Here is a 14,840-nt window from a genome sequence, read left to right as displayed (position 1 = left end):
TCTGCCCTCCTGTGCTTGCACTCTCTCTCTGTCTCTCAAGATAAGTAAATAAACTTAAAAAAAGTAATAATGAAGGTTAAAAGTAGTAGTACTAATAAAAATAATAATTTAAGAAGTGTGTATTTTTTGCTCCCTTGTGGGTAGAGTTTGTAAGGGGGCAGTTAAGGAGAGAAGAGATAAGAGACTTTGTAAATCACATTTTAGCAGACTGACACTCTCAGCTTGAAAGGGCCCTCAAGGAATTTTATTTATTTTTTAAATTTTATTTTAAGTAGGCTCCACACTCAATGTGGGGCTTGAACTCACAACCCTGAGATCAAGAATTGTATGCTCCACTGACTGAGCCAGCCAGGTGCCCCAGGTTTTTTAATATTGATATTTAGGAATTGTATATTGAAAAATTGGTAGATTACTGAGTTGGAAGACTTGGGTTTTTGTTTGGTTGCTTATATATTCAAATTTATTTATTTATTTTTTTTGTATATTCAAATTTAGCTCTATGACTGTGAGCATGTCACAGCCTTCCTTTTTTTTTTTTTTTTTTTTTTTTTTCCCTTTTAAGTTTTATTTATTTAAGATATCTCTACACCCAAACCTGGGGCTCAAACCCATGACCTCCCAACGTCAAGAATTGGCCTGCTCTTCTTTTTTTTTTTTTTAAATGTTTATTTTTTGAGAGAGACAGTGTGAGTGGGGGAGAGGCAGAGAGAGGGAGGGAGACACTAGAATTGCCTGCTCCTCTGACTGAGCCAGCCAGGCACCCCGTCACAGACTTTCTGAGCCTCAGATTTTGCTTTGTAAAATGAGGTACTTGGACTAGGTTAACTGTAAAGTCCTTTTCAGTTATATAATGTATGGTTTCTTTTTTTTTTTTTTTTTTTTAATTTTTTTTTTTTTTAACGTTTATTTATTTTTGAGACAGGGAGAGACAGAGCATGAACGGGGGAGGGTCAGAGAGAGAGGGAGACACAGAATCTGAAACAGGCTCCAGGCTCTGAGCTGTCAGCACAGAGCCCGACGCGGGGCTCAAACTCACGGACCGCAAGATCATGACCTGAGCTGAAGTCGGACACTTAACTGACTGAGCCACCCAGGCGCCCCTATAACGTATGGTTTTAAGGCACACATGGAACAAATAGAGAACAAATACCAAGGGAGGAGGTTTAAACCCAATTATATTGATATTATATGATATTATATTAAATATAAATGGCTTATACATTCCAATTAGAAAAGAGAGGTTGGGGGCATCTGGGTGGCTCAGTCATTTAAGCATCTGACTTTGGCTCAGGTCGTGATCTCACTATTCATGAGATCAAGCCCCACGTTGGGCTGTGCACTGACGGTGCAGAGCTGGCTTGGGTGTCTCTCTCTCTCCTTCTCTCTGCCCCTTCCCCACACACACTTGCTCTCTCTCTCAAAATAAATAAACTTAAAAAAATTATTTTTTCAAAAAGAAAAAAGAGCTTGTCAGATTAGATAAAATTAAGTAGGTTTCTACCAAAAACCTACTTTAAAGACACAGGTTAAAAGTAAAAGGATGAAAGGAGATACAGCAAGCAAACAATAATTGAAAAGAAAGTTAGAGTGACTATATTAATATAAACAAAGATTTCAGAGCAAGGAATATTTCTCGGGGTAAAGTGGAACATTGTATAATGATACAGGAGTTAATTCATTAAAAAGATAACAATTTAAAATATATCGGTACCTAAATAGAGCTTCAAAGTACATGAAGCAAAAATTGATGAAAGGAGAAATAGACAAATATATAATTGTTACTAGAGATCTCTATATCCTTCTCTGAGTAATTGATAGAACTAGGCAGAAAATCAGCAAGGTTAGAGAACACTTGAAAAACATTATCAACCAACTTGACCTAATTGACATTTATGAAACATTTTACCCAATAACAGCAAACATTTACCAAGATAGGCCATTTTCAGGGCCATTAAACAAGCCTTAACAAAATTTTAAAAATTTAAATTATTCAAAGTATGTTCTCTGATTCTAATGCAATTAAATTAGAAATCAGTAACATAAGGGGCACCTGGGTGGCATCCGTAAGTGTCAGACTTTGGCTCAGGTCATGATATCACGGTTTATGAGTTTGAGCCCCACATTGGGCTCCGTGTTAACAGCTCAGAGCCTGGAGTCTGCTTCAGATTCTGTGTCTCCCTTTGCCCCTCCCCAACTTGTACTTGCCTGCTCTCTCTCTCAAAAACAAAATTAAAAAAAAAAAAAAATCAGTAACACAGAGATACCTGGAAAATGCTCAAATATTTGAAAAAACATACTTCCAGATAACTCATAAGTCAAAGCAGAGAGGCAACATAGAAAATAATTTGAATGAAATGGAAGTGAAGCATATTATAATTTGTGAGACAAAGCTAAAAGCAATTCTCAGGGAATATGTAGTGTTAAGTGCTTGTATTAATAAAAGAAAAGTTTTGGGGTGCCTGGGTAGCTCATTTGGTTAAGCGTCCGACTCTTGATTTCAGCTCAGGTCGTGATCTCATGGTTCATGAGATGGAGCCCTGTGTTCCATGCTGACAGCTTGGAGCCTGCTTGGGATTTTTCTCTCTCCTTCTCTCTCAGTCCCTATCACTCCTCCCTCCAAAATGAAAAAAATAAACATTAAAAAAAAAAAGAAAAACATTTTTTTTGGAGGAGAGAGAGACAGAGTATGAGGAGGGGAGAGGCAGAGAGAGAGGGAGACACAGAGTCTGAAGCAGGCTCCAGGCTCTGAGCTGTCAGCACAGAGCCCAGTGTGGGGCTCAAGCTCACGAACTGCAAGATCATGACCTGAGCCAAAGTCAGATGCTTAACTGACTGAGCCACCCAGGCACCCCAAAAAAGAAAAATTTTTATGGAAACCAATTTGACGATAAATTTTATATAAAAAAAAAAAAACACCACATTTTGAATCAGCTGTCTAAATAAGGACTTTGAAAAAGAAGAGCAAATTAAAGAGTCCCAAAGAGTCCAAACAGAGGAAAGATAAAATAAAGGTAAATTCAGAAATCAATGATTTAGAAAGGAGACAATGGGGAAAATGTGTGAAACCAAAGATGGTTCTTTGAGAAAATGAATAAAATTGATAACTCTCTAGCCAGACTGGTGAGGATAAAAAGAAGACACAAATTACCAGTGGCAGGAATGACAGAGGGCACATCACTACACATCCTATAGACATTAAAAGGATAATAAGGACATTTTAAGAACTTTATGCCAGTAAATTCAACAACTTAGATACAGTGGACACATTCTTTGAAAGACCTAAATGTATGGTTCTTTGACTTCGTCACGTTGATTATAATACATTCCTGTCCTACATTTTAGCAGTATAAATCTTGAGATTCTTACTTGGAATTTCTCAGAATTTTTCACAGTAAAGAGTTAAATAATCTTGTTCTATTCTTCCCTGTATGTTCAGAAACTCTAATAATCATGTAGAATTAGAGATCTTATATACAGACACGGAAGGTCTTACCTTAAAGATTTATCTTTCAAATCAAGTATTTTAGTTGAAATGTTATTAAGTATCATTTAATCTATTAAAGGCAGGAACCAATACAGTTTTAATATTTCTTTGAGTCTGATACTAAATTCTATGTGAGGTTGTTGATTATTCAGCTTCAAGGAAGGGGGAAACAGTATACTGTAGAATAAGAGCATGTGTTCTGGTAGCAGAAGCTTTGTAATGAATCACTTAGCATGCTTGTGACCTTGGGCAAGGATTGTTAACTTCTCTGAAAGGGAATTTCCTCATATGTAAAGTGGGGATAATAATAGTACCTGCCTCAGAGATTTTTTTAATGAGGATTAAAAGTAATAATGCCTTTAAAAGCTTTAACATAATGCCAGGAACCTATTAAGTACTTAGCTGTTAACTGCTGACTTTTAATTTTATTTTATTTTTGAACTAAGGATAGTTCATGGTAGATTGATACACAGAAATGGTGAATAAGAATGTCTAAAAAGGAGGTAAGGGCCTCCTGGCTGGCTCAGTCGTGGAGCATGCAACTCTTGATCTCGGAGCTGTAAGTTCGAGCCCCACGTTGGGTGCAGAGATTACTTAAAAAGAAACTCTTAAAAAAAAATACATAAAAAGGTAAATAACAAACCATGTTGCAGATTTTGTCAGGAAAAAAAAATGAGCTGGAAAGAGAAGAAAATAAAATTGTATGGAGGGAAAGGAGGAGGATCCTTTTAAGGTAACAGTGGAATGCAAGAGTGGCAAGTAAAGGATTCGAAGACTTGGCAGAAGAGAAATTCAGACTTTGGATGTAAATAAAAGCTTGTTGTTGTATACCTGAATATTTAAGTCAGTCACAGGACTGAAGAAATTAAAAGGCTGGAATTCTGCATCTACTTCTAAGTTAATTTTGCAAAACAAAAATATGTATACTTTTCTTCTTCTTGAAATTGATAGTTTTGCTGTTGTACAAGCTTTCCTTAATAAGATAGCATTATTCATGATTTTAGTGTTTTATAATTTGTGTAACTACATCTTTCCTTCCAGCTTCTTACCTTCCTGTGCTTGTGGTTTTGCAGGGTTGCCTGATTTTGAGTGACGAACTAAACCATGCATCTCTGGTTCTAGGAGCCAGACTCTCGGGAGCAACCATTCGAATCTTCAAACACAACAGTGAGTTTGATGTGGAATCCACTTCAGACTTTAGTGTTTAATATTTTTTGGGTTAGTGGAAGTGGTACCATTAGTTATATTAATAATAGAAAATCTAAATGACGCATGTTGCAACATTTAAAATGTCCTTCTGGTCCAGTCTTTTAAAAGTTATTCTTGGGGCACCTGGGTGGCTCAGTTGGTTAAGGTTCGGCTCAGGTCATGATCAATAGTTTGTGAGTTCGAGCCCCTAATCAGGCTCTGTGCTGACAGAGTGGAGTCTACCTGGGACTCTCTCTCTCTCTTTCTCTGTCTCTCTCTTTCTCTCTCTCTCTCTCTCTCAAAAAAATAAACTTGGGGCGCCTGGGTGGCTCAGTTGGTTAAGCGGCCGACTTCGGCTCAGGTCATGATCTTGCGGTCCGTGAGTTCGAGCCCCGCATCAGGCTCTGTGCTGACAGCTTAGAGCCTGAAGCCTATTTCAGATTCTGCATCTCCCTCTCTCTCTGACCCTCCCCCGTTCATGCTCTGTCTCTCTCTGTCTCAAAAATAAATAAACATTAAAAAAAAAAAAATTAAAAAAAAACAAAATTAAAAAAAAAATAAACTTTAAAAAGTTATTCTCTTCCTCATTAGAATAGAAATAGAGGCTAAAGGAAGCCTTTTGGTACAAAATACAAGATTCTCCTTTTATTTGGCTTTCAACTTTTTCTAAATAAATTTTTTTAATGTGTATTTATTTCTGAGAGAGAGACAGAGTGCAAGCAGGGGAGGAGCAGAGAGAGGGAGACACAGAATCCGAAGCAGGCTCCAGGCTTTGAGCTGTCAGCACAGAGCCCAATGTGGGGCTTGAATTCATGAATGGTGAGATCATGACCTGAGCTGAAGTTGGCCAATTAACCAACTGAGCCACCCAGGTGCCCCGAGAGAGGCAGGGGAGGGCTTGTGGTGGGGGAGAGAATCTTAAGTGGGTTCCGTGGAGACTGATGCTTGACATGGGGCTCGAACCCCTCACCCTGGGATCATGACCTGAGCACAAACCAAGAGTCGGATGCTCAGCTGACCGAGCCACCCAGGTGTCCCCAGAGCATTTATCATTAACAGGAAAATTATGATCCTCATTAATGGTAGTACCAGCCAAGCTGTTTCTGGGCCTGTTAACCATCCTTAAGGACCAACAGAGCCATGAGAGCTAGATAATGTACAGACAGCTGATCAAGTCAAACAAAAGGCTAACTGATTGCCAAGCTTTCTTACCACATAGTCTCATGGATGCCACTGGCGTATTTTTAGCACACTACTAGGTTAAAGCTGTTTAACAAGCAGTTATTGAGTGTATCCTGGGTGAAAGGAAATGGAGCATGCGCGTGAATTTTCCCTCCTATTTGCTTTTTAAGAGGTGTATGTATTTTTAATAGTTTATTTGCACTTTCTTGCTCAGTCTTTTATGTGTGTATTTCTGAATGACTCACTAGGATTAAAGATACAGTTGATTCTACGAATACAAAAAAAAAAAAGCTAACTGAATGGTCCGGTATTTAACATGAAACATGAGCCATTTCACAAGCATGCTAACCAACTCTGAATCACCTATGCCACAGTTATTTGGTGGAGTTTTTGTGGTTTTGAACATTTATTACATTTCAGATTGTCATTCAAGCTAGAGGTAGCTCACCCATTTTGCCTTTTTCTGCTCAGTTCTGATTCCATAAGTTAATGTCCTTTGCTATTTGAGACACCCTTCCTGAATAAGAAATGTGTATTTGCATTTCTGAAATAAAGTTCAGAAAGAGGAAGGTACTTTGTGCTGAAATTCTTTTTTGTGTGATGTAGATATGCAAAGCCTAGAGAAGCTGCTGAAAGATGCCATTGTTTATGGTCAGCCTCGGACTCGAAGGCCCTGGAAGAAAATTCTAATCCTTGTGGAGGGAATATATAGGTAATCCTACTTTCCTATTCTTATCTTTTCTGATTTGGCTCCATGAAGTTACAGAATTTTTAAGCAGAAGGGAATGGTAATCTAGACCCCTCTGGAAACTAAGGAAACAATGTTTATGATTTGTTAAAATACCTGGAAGCAGGGGCGCCTGGGTGGCTCAGTCGGTTAAGCTTCCGACTTCGGCTCAGGTCATGATCTCGCGCTCTGTGAGTTCCAGCCCCGCGTCGGGCTCTGTGCTGACAGCTCAGAGCCTGGAGCCTGCTTCAGATTCCGTGTCTCCCTCTCTCTCTGGCCCTCCTCCGTTCATGCTCAGTCTCTCTCTGTCTCAAAAATAAATAAATGTTAAAAAAAAAACAAAAACCTGGAAGCAGAGTTTGCACTAGAACAGAAGTCTTTTTCTCTGGCTTTTCTTTATTCTTTCTGTTGTGCTTCATAGTCTCCAGATCACCCCTCTGTTGGGGTCCTTTTTCTGCTGTTTATAGAGGGAATTTATACAGAGGGCCAAGAATTGGAATATATTTTCTAATATGTCAAAACAAATCATACATCATTTCATTTGAAGAAAGATTTTATTCTGGTTTATTTGCAGTCCTCGCACTTACTTTCTTACGTCCTATTTTTTTTAATTCTTTTATTTCATTTTATTCTGTTATTTTAATTACACATGCAACGTAATACAAAATCTAATGTTGCCTGTAATTACAAGCATTGGAAGAATCTGGTGACCTTTATCCATCTGTGGTAAATTAAGATCAGTTCTGTTCTGACGCTTGTTTTAAAAGATCCACTCTCCTTTCCCCCAGATATCTGCCTGGCCATGGCATCACCTAACTTTGCTAGTTTAAAATCACAGGCAGAGGGGCGCCTGGGTGGCTCAGTCGGTTAAGTGTCCGACTTCGGCTCAGGTTGTGATCTCACGGTCCATGAGTTCGAGCCCCGCGTCGGGCTCTGTGCTGACAGCTCAGAGCCTGGAGCCTGTTTCGGATTCTGTGTCTCCCTCTCTCTGACCCTCCCCCGTTCATGCTCTGTCTCTCTCTGTCTCAAAAAAAAAAATAAATAAACGTTAAAAAAAAAAATTAAAATCACAGGCAGAGTTGTCAAACTATTTTAAAAAAGCAATAAACTGAAAAAATTAATAATAACAGTAAGTTGACAGACCAGCCCCTAATTTTGAGTTAAGAAGTCTCTGTATGTATTTTCTCCTGTCTTGCCAGCATGGAGGGATCTATTGTTCGCCTTCCTGAAGTGATTGCTCTTAAGAAGAAATACAAGGCATACTTGTATCTAGATGAAGCTCACAGCATTGGGGCTCTGGGCCCTACAGGTCGAGGGGTGGTAGATTACTTTGGCCTGGATCCTGAGGATGTGGACGTTATGATGGGAACATTCACAAAGAGCTTTGGTGCTTCTGGAGGATACATTGGAGGCAAGAAGGTAAATGGGCCATGTGAATTGAGCAATTGAGGATAAAGGGACTGGTGATTAGACTTGGTAACTCACTTGTGACAGATAAGAATCTGGAACCCCGATGTGGAGACCCTGAATTTGTTTGTGGCTTAGGCTCACAGTGCCTTTGGGCTTCACAGTTCAGCTTAGGGAGTGACTGATAAACTAAAGGCGGGTTCTGTTCATTGTTTGTTGTTTTCTTATTTGAGCTTCGCTCTAAACTACACACTGGTCTGAGATACAGAACACCCTCTTGTATGAGAGAACACACAGTGGTGCTGCCTGTTTGCCACAGTCTTCTACTGGGTTTGAGTTGTGCCCACAGTTTCAAAAGTAGAGTTTATAATGAGAGCCAGTGGGAATAGAAGACCAGTTTCCCTCCCCTTGACCTCAAATGCATCTTGGGTGAGCATAGAGACAGGAAGAAAAAGATTATTTTGCCTGCTCTGGTGTACTACAAGGCATTGTATTTTTCAATTTAAAAATTATGTAATGAAATCTGAGGCTTTTGAGAATCAATGCGGTGTGATGGAAATGGCTGAATCATGAGATGGAGGCCTAGGTTTGAATATTTCCCTAACTTTGTGAGACCTTGGGCAAAGCATTTAACCTTCCCATTTCCTTATCACTAAAAACAGAGATAAATATGCCTAGTTTATAAGATTGTATAGTAAGGGTTGAAAAAATAATGTACGTCCATGTTACAACATGGATGAATTTGAAAGTTCACGTTAGTCAGTTTACATGAACTTAAAGAAGTCAGTCACAAAGGTCACATTGTATTATTGCTTTTATATGATATATCCAGAGCAGGCCAATTCAGAGACAGAATGTAGGTTCGTGATTGCCAAGGGCTGAGGGGATGGGAGAAGCGGCAAGTGATTGCTGATGGGTATGAGGTTTCTTTCTGAGGTAATAAAATGTCCTAAAATTAGATAGTAGGGCCTGGCTCGCTCAGTTGGTAGAGTATGTGATTCTTGATCTCAGGGTCATGAGTTCAAGCCCCATGCTGGGCATAGAGCCTACTTTAAAAAAATAAATAAAACAAGATTAGATAGTGATGAAAGTCGCACAGCTCTATGAGTATACTGAAAGCACCTGAATTGTATACTTTAGAAAAGTTAATTCCATCTCGGTAAAACTGTTATTTAAAAAAACTCTCCATAGTATTAGAAAAAAACACATCATTTGTTAGTATTTGTATGAGGTATGTGGTAGGAGCTCATACATATCTCTAATTCCTTTTTAAACCTTGACATTGGGAGGCTTAAAGCATGGACTTTCTCTTAATAATTGATTGCCTTTTAGAGAAAACTCATTATTAGTGGTTTCAGTCAAGGTTGATAGAGTTTTACCTCAAATTTTTGTTAATGGAACCAGGCTCACTTTGGAGAGTTTGATTGCTAAAATTTATTGCCAAACCAAAGGACTTGAAATCATACTCTGGGAGATCATTTAGGTATGGTATATCTTTGCTTTTGTGGGTTTTGAATAGTTTTTAGTGTTTTTGAAGTGATACACTATTTTTGTAGTCCTATTCTGTGTGTCCTTTTTGGGTTCTGATACATGAGCTACTTTGCACATTTTATTTAAAGATTTAGTGAAGTTAAAAGGAGAGAATAGGGACATAGACCTGATTGTTTTGGACTCCTTGAAACTGGCATACAAAGTTTTTCTTCACTCAGTGAGATGGCTTTCCATGTTCTCATGAAAGACCCAGTGAATTTCTATTCTGCCATATTTATATTGTTTTATAAATCTGTGTATCTGGAGGATATTTAGATTTTTTAATGTTTGGGGGGGCAGAGAGACAAGGGGACAGAGAGGATCTGAGGCAGACTCTGCTCTGACAGCAGAGAGCCTGGTGGGGTGCTTGAACTGAGGAACCATGAGATTATGACCTGAGGTGAAGTCGGACACTTAACCAACTGAGCCACCCAGGCGCCCCTAGAGGATATTTAATACCTTTAAAATTGATGCTAGAGAACGGTCTTACTCTTACTCAGAAGTGTAAGGATGGGCTTAGCAGACATAGGGTAGCATGTAGATGATATTTTTTGTAATACTTAAAAGTAAATTATTGTGGGGTGCCCAGGTGGCTCATTTGGTTAAGTGTCTGATTCTTGGTTTCGGCTCGGGTCATGATCTCGTGGTTTGTGAGATTGAGCCCCAAGTCGCTGACAGTGTGGAGCCTGCTTGGAATTCTCTCTCTCTCCCTCTCTCTCTGCCCCTCCCCTGTGTGTGTTCTCAAAATAAATAAATAAACTTAAAAAAAAAAAAAAAAGGAAATTACTGTATGTAAAAGGAATCCATATGCCTTGTTTATTAACACAGCATTGCAGATACGTTTATAACATTAAGTGGTATGTTCTCCATATTTAGAGGGCTTCTTTAAAACTAGTTTTTCTTTCTTTCATGTTGTGGCACATTTAACAAACAAAACAAAGCCTGAGGCTGTTGCCATGTGTCAGATGCAGTTGTTGCTGGTGGTGTCCTTTGACCGTTGATGCTGGTTGATCTTGCATCTCAGATTAGTGTCCCCATCCCCATGCTCTTGAAGGGAGGAAGAGTGCTTTCACCTGGAAGGAAGGCAGTGCCATCGCCCGAGGATTCAAGCTTTACCTCTAATGACTTGCTTCTGTGAACTCCGCAGGAGCTGATAGACTATCTGCGAACACATTCCCATAGTGCAGTGTATGCCACGTCGCTGTCACCGCCTGTTGTGGAGCAGATTGTCACCTCTATGAAGTGCATCATGGGGCAGGATGGCACTACCCTCGGTAAGTCTGTTTTCTTGGAAAATTTCCTATGTTCGGTAAATGCTTAGCAACCAAACATGCTCTTTTCTTGAACTTTTTTCCTCAAATGAGGAGCCAGGTCTACTAATGGGCAGAACTGGCAGATGTGTGAGGCCTTGGTTGCTATGGGCACTCTTCAGTGTGTTTGGTACACATATGCCATGACAACTAGCCTGGCTTGCTTCCAGTTGAATTTTCTTGTCTACAGATGGTGACACTTTAATCTTACGATCCTACCTATCTTCATAAGTCTTAGGTAATGAGCCCCAGAGTCTTTCTCAAATTGTACAGTTTTATATGAAGATGTAACTCGCTGTGTGTAGTGAGAATCTGTTCCCAATGTATTTAAAGTCTGCTGTTTGCATATATTAGTGTCCTTGATTCAGTGCCTTTTAAAAGAGTTTCTAATTTAAGAGCGGATAATAAAAGTCATCCTGGATTTGTTTATTCTGTCTTTGGTGGGATTTGTAGTCCAAGCTAGGTGCCCTGACATAAACATACTAAAATGAACAATAAATAAAATGTGGTACTTTCTATTTGGCTTTTATTCTGCATCACTAGAGGGCAGTATTGACTGCAGAAAATGTAGAACAATTGGGATTTTTGTTTTGTTTTTTTCACTTCTGAACTATTTCCATTGTGTGTATGAGACATACGTTAGCTTTGGTTGTTGCTTTTTTAAGTGCATCTAAAATGAGTCTTATTCTTGTAAAAGATCCTGCATTATCAGCCTTGAGCTGTCTTCATTTATATAATATTTTGTGGTAAGACTTATTTGGTTTGCACTGAACAGGAAGGAAGGAGTATGTCTGATTTTGATTAATGTAAGCCTGTTTTCTTAAATCAGAATTTTACCTTAATATTTTTTCTCATCTGTGAGATATCCTTATTATCTCTAGTAAGAGATTTTTGGAAATGGATTTTGAAAGTGTTGGTCATTTTCAGTTTCATGAATTCATTCCTTGGGGAAGGAAATACTTCATTCATATTGTGAACACAGTATGGAGCCTTGTGAGTAACCCCCTGTTAACAGTATCTATGTTATCTCCTCCCCTTCCTTTATGGTGTTAATTAGCGTGTTCTGATCTGAGATATACATATATAGCTAGCAGTGATCTACCTCCTTCACATAGGTGCCATCAACCTTACTGATCCAGTATATGGACTGAGGTGACTGCAATGAAAGGCCAACAGCTATCAAAGTTAATTTTGGATAATTTTTTTGCCCTGTCCTAGAGCATGGATCTGTGTGATGTGTGACCTCTGGATAGATGACTTATGCATACCAAATAATGAAATCTAGGCTCTGCTGGCGGTGAGAAAATGAAATATGGTAATTAGCTATAGACAGACGTTGGGTTAGCACTCATTTTCCAGTTTATTTCTCGCCTCTCTAACCACCCCCTATGCGTAGTGGTGTGAAATAAGAGCCGTCTTATTATGCTCACAGATTCTGCAGGTCAGGAATTCGGTCAGGGCACAGCAGGATGGCTTGTCTTTGCTCCGTAATATCCAAGGCTTGAGCTTGGAAGACCCAAACGGCTGGGGAAGACTCAGATGGCTGGGGGCTGGGATCATCTGGAGGCTTCTTCCCTCCCATGTCACTTGGGCCCAAGTGTCTTGAATTCTGGGCTCAGCTGAGGCTGTTGACCAGAGCACCTTCACATTCCCTCCCCACGAGGCTGGGCTCCTTATCGCACGGTGACTGGGAATCCAGAGGGATGCTTCAGAGCAGGCGTTTCCAAAGGATGTGCTGTAACCCCATGACCTTTTCTGATTTGTTGTTAACAAGCAGGTCACTAAGGCCAGTCCAGATTGCAGGGCGGGGAAATCAGACACTGTCTCAAAAGGGAAGTGGGTCCAAGAGTTTGTGGCCATTTTTACAACTTGCCACTACCAGCTTTTATACATTTTAAAAATTACTCTCTAAAACTTTTAATTAATAGTGACAAACTTCTTTTGGTTACATTATTTCTCTGCCAAAATAGAGGATAATAAAAATGAAACCAAAAGTAGAGATAAATTCCGTATCTCTTAAATCCAGCTACCCAGTCTTAATTAAATATGACCTGATTTCTTTTGGATTTGAGTGTGTAAGGTAATGTTTATTTTTATGGTATCACTGAATGCATCTTTTCGTTGTCCTTGCAGAAGGAAAAAAGTGTGACTCAAGCAGCAGCCCTTTGACTATGCCTTAAAGTGATTTTTAAAAAGAGGTGTCTGCAAGTAATTGCCTGAGTGTGATTTTATAATAGAAGTCGACTGCCCTGAGTAAAACTTAATCTCTTATGTTCGAGACATTGAATTTCATTCATTCCACAAACACTGAGTATCTCACTATGTGTTAGGCTCTGTGAATCACAATCCACAGGAAATGGGCTTACAAGCAGATCATTTGAGTGGAGTATATACTTGGGCAGTATTGGAGATGCAGAGGACAGTGGCTTGTTGTGTTAGTCTTGGAGAGTACTATAACAGAAAAATTGAAGTTTTACTATTTTACCAAATATTTGAGCGCTTGCTGTGTGCTAGGTGCTGTTTCTAGGCACTCGTGATTCATCAAGAGTGAAACACCCCCAAATTTTTGCCTAATGGGGTTTCTAGTGAGGGAAACAGATTATGGAGTATGCTAGAAAATGGTGAGTACTCCGGAGAATAAGTAGAGAAGTTTTGAGGGACCCAGTTTGCAATTTTAAATAAAGCTGTCATTGAGAAGGCAAGATTTTAGCAAGAATTTGAGAGAAGTGAGGATTTGGCCCTGAAAAATCCAGGGATAAAAGGGCCTAGAGATGGAGGCAACTCTGTGGTCAGGAAGACCAAGGAGTCCACTGTGGCCTGAGCATAATAGTACGGGTAGAGGGGTTGCAGGTGAGGTGTGGAGGATGGCAGTTCTGATAGGAGGCACACTTGTCTTGTTAAGGGTATTAGGGTGACACAAAAAAAAAACCAGACACACTGGTTCTCTTGCCCTAGTATCAAATTCAGATTCTTGTCTAGTATTGAGTTCAGATTCTTATGAATCTGTGGCCTCACTAATGTTGGCAGGCTTCTGGCATGCTTCAGGTAGGTTAAAAATGTTATTGGTCCTTCAGGGGCACCTGGGTGGCTCAGCTGGCTAAGTGTTTGACTTTGGCTCAGGTCATGATCTCATGGTTCATGGGTTTGAGCCCTGCATCGGACTGTGTGCTGACAGCTTCGATCCTGGAGCCTGCTTCGGATTCTGTCTCTCCCTCTCTCTCTGCCCCTCCCCTGCTTGTGCTCTGTCTCTATTCTTCTCTCTCTCTCTCAAGAATAAATAAGCATTAAAAAAAATGTTATTGGTCCTTCAGATTTGATGAAAAGGTACAGAAAATAATGTACCCATGATCTAATATTTTAATGATGTTAATATCTCACCCCATTTATCCACTTTTTAAAAAGAAAAAGATAGCTAAAACTCCCTGTAATGTCCCTTCTTGTTTCTGTTTCTCTCACCCATTCCCCAGAGATAACCACTATTCTGAAATTATCTTTCTGTACTTTTATGCTTTTACTATGACCATATCCATGTAATGTAAGTATCCCCCACTGTTTGAAGGCTCACTCTTTGCTGTGATGACTTCCAGAAATGCTTATGGAATTTAACTGTCTGAATCAAAACCCCCATCATGTGCACACCATCAAAGATGTTTTCACTTGTGCACAAGTCTGGGGAAGAAGCTGTGGAGTGCACTTCAGTTGTATTTCTCCTCTTTTCCTGATAGGACCCGGTCCCTTGTCCACTTGTGTTGTAAAATGTGTTGTGCAATATCTCTTACCTTCCCTGTATTACTAATGAAAATGTCCTGTGATATGCAGGAAAGCCTATGAAGGAAATAGGTGAGCACAAGAGGCCCATGGATGTCCCTGCATTTGAAGAAAACGTGGGAGTGTTCATGCTCATGGAGACGAGTGAATGCCTAAGTAGAAATATAATAGACTCCGTACTGGGCAGCATCACTGAATGATGCATGCTAGAGTACTTCAGTTGTTTGAGGGTTAAAATAGGTCA

At 39.6% G+C, this 14,840-nt stretch overlaps 1 protein-coding gene across 1 annotated transcript in view; it reads left to right on the top strand.

Annotated features, from left to right (window-relative positions):
- The window catches only part of SPTLC2 (serine palmitoyltransferase long chain base subunit 2), a 102,196-nt gene that overhangs the window by 40,663 nt on the left and 46,693 nt on the right, over positions 1 to 14,840 (top strand). Inside the window, exons 6-9 of the mRNA XM_042943940.1 lie at positions 4,558 to 4,651; positions 6,461 to 6,566; positions 7,781 to 8,000; positions 10,666 to 10,792. Of these exons, the coding sequence (XP_042799874.1) occupies positions 4,558 to 4,651; positions 6,461 to 6,566; positions 7,781 to 8,000; positions 10,666 to 10,792 (547 nt within the window). The remainder of the gene's footprint in view (positions 1 to 4,557; positions 4,652 to 6,460; positions 6,567 to 7,780; positions 8,001 to 10,665; positions 10,793 to 14,840) is intronic.

Source organism: Panthera leo, chromosome B3 (genome assembly GCF_018350215.1).
Source record: "Panthera leo isolate Ple1 chromosome B3, P.leo_Ple1_pat1.1, whole genome shotgun sequence".
NCBI classification, from domain to species: domain Eukaryota; kingdom Metazoa; phylum Chordata; class Mammalia; order Carnivora; family Felidae; genus Panthera; species Panthera leo.
This window is presented reverse-complemented; position numbering and strand designations above follow the sequence as displayed.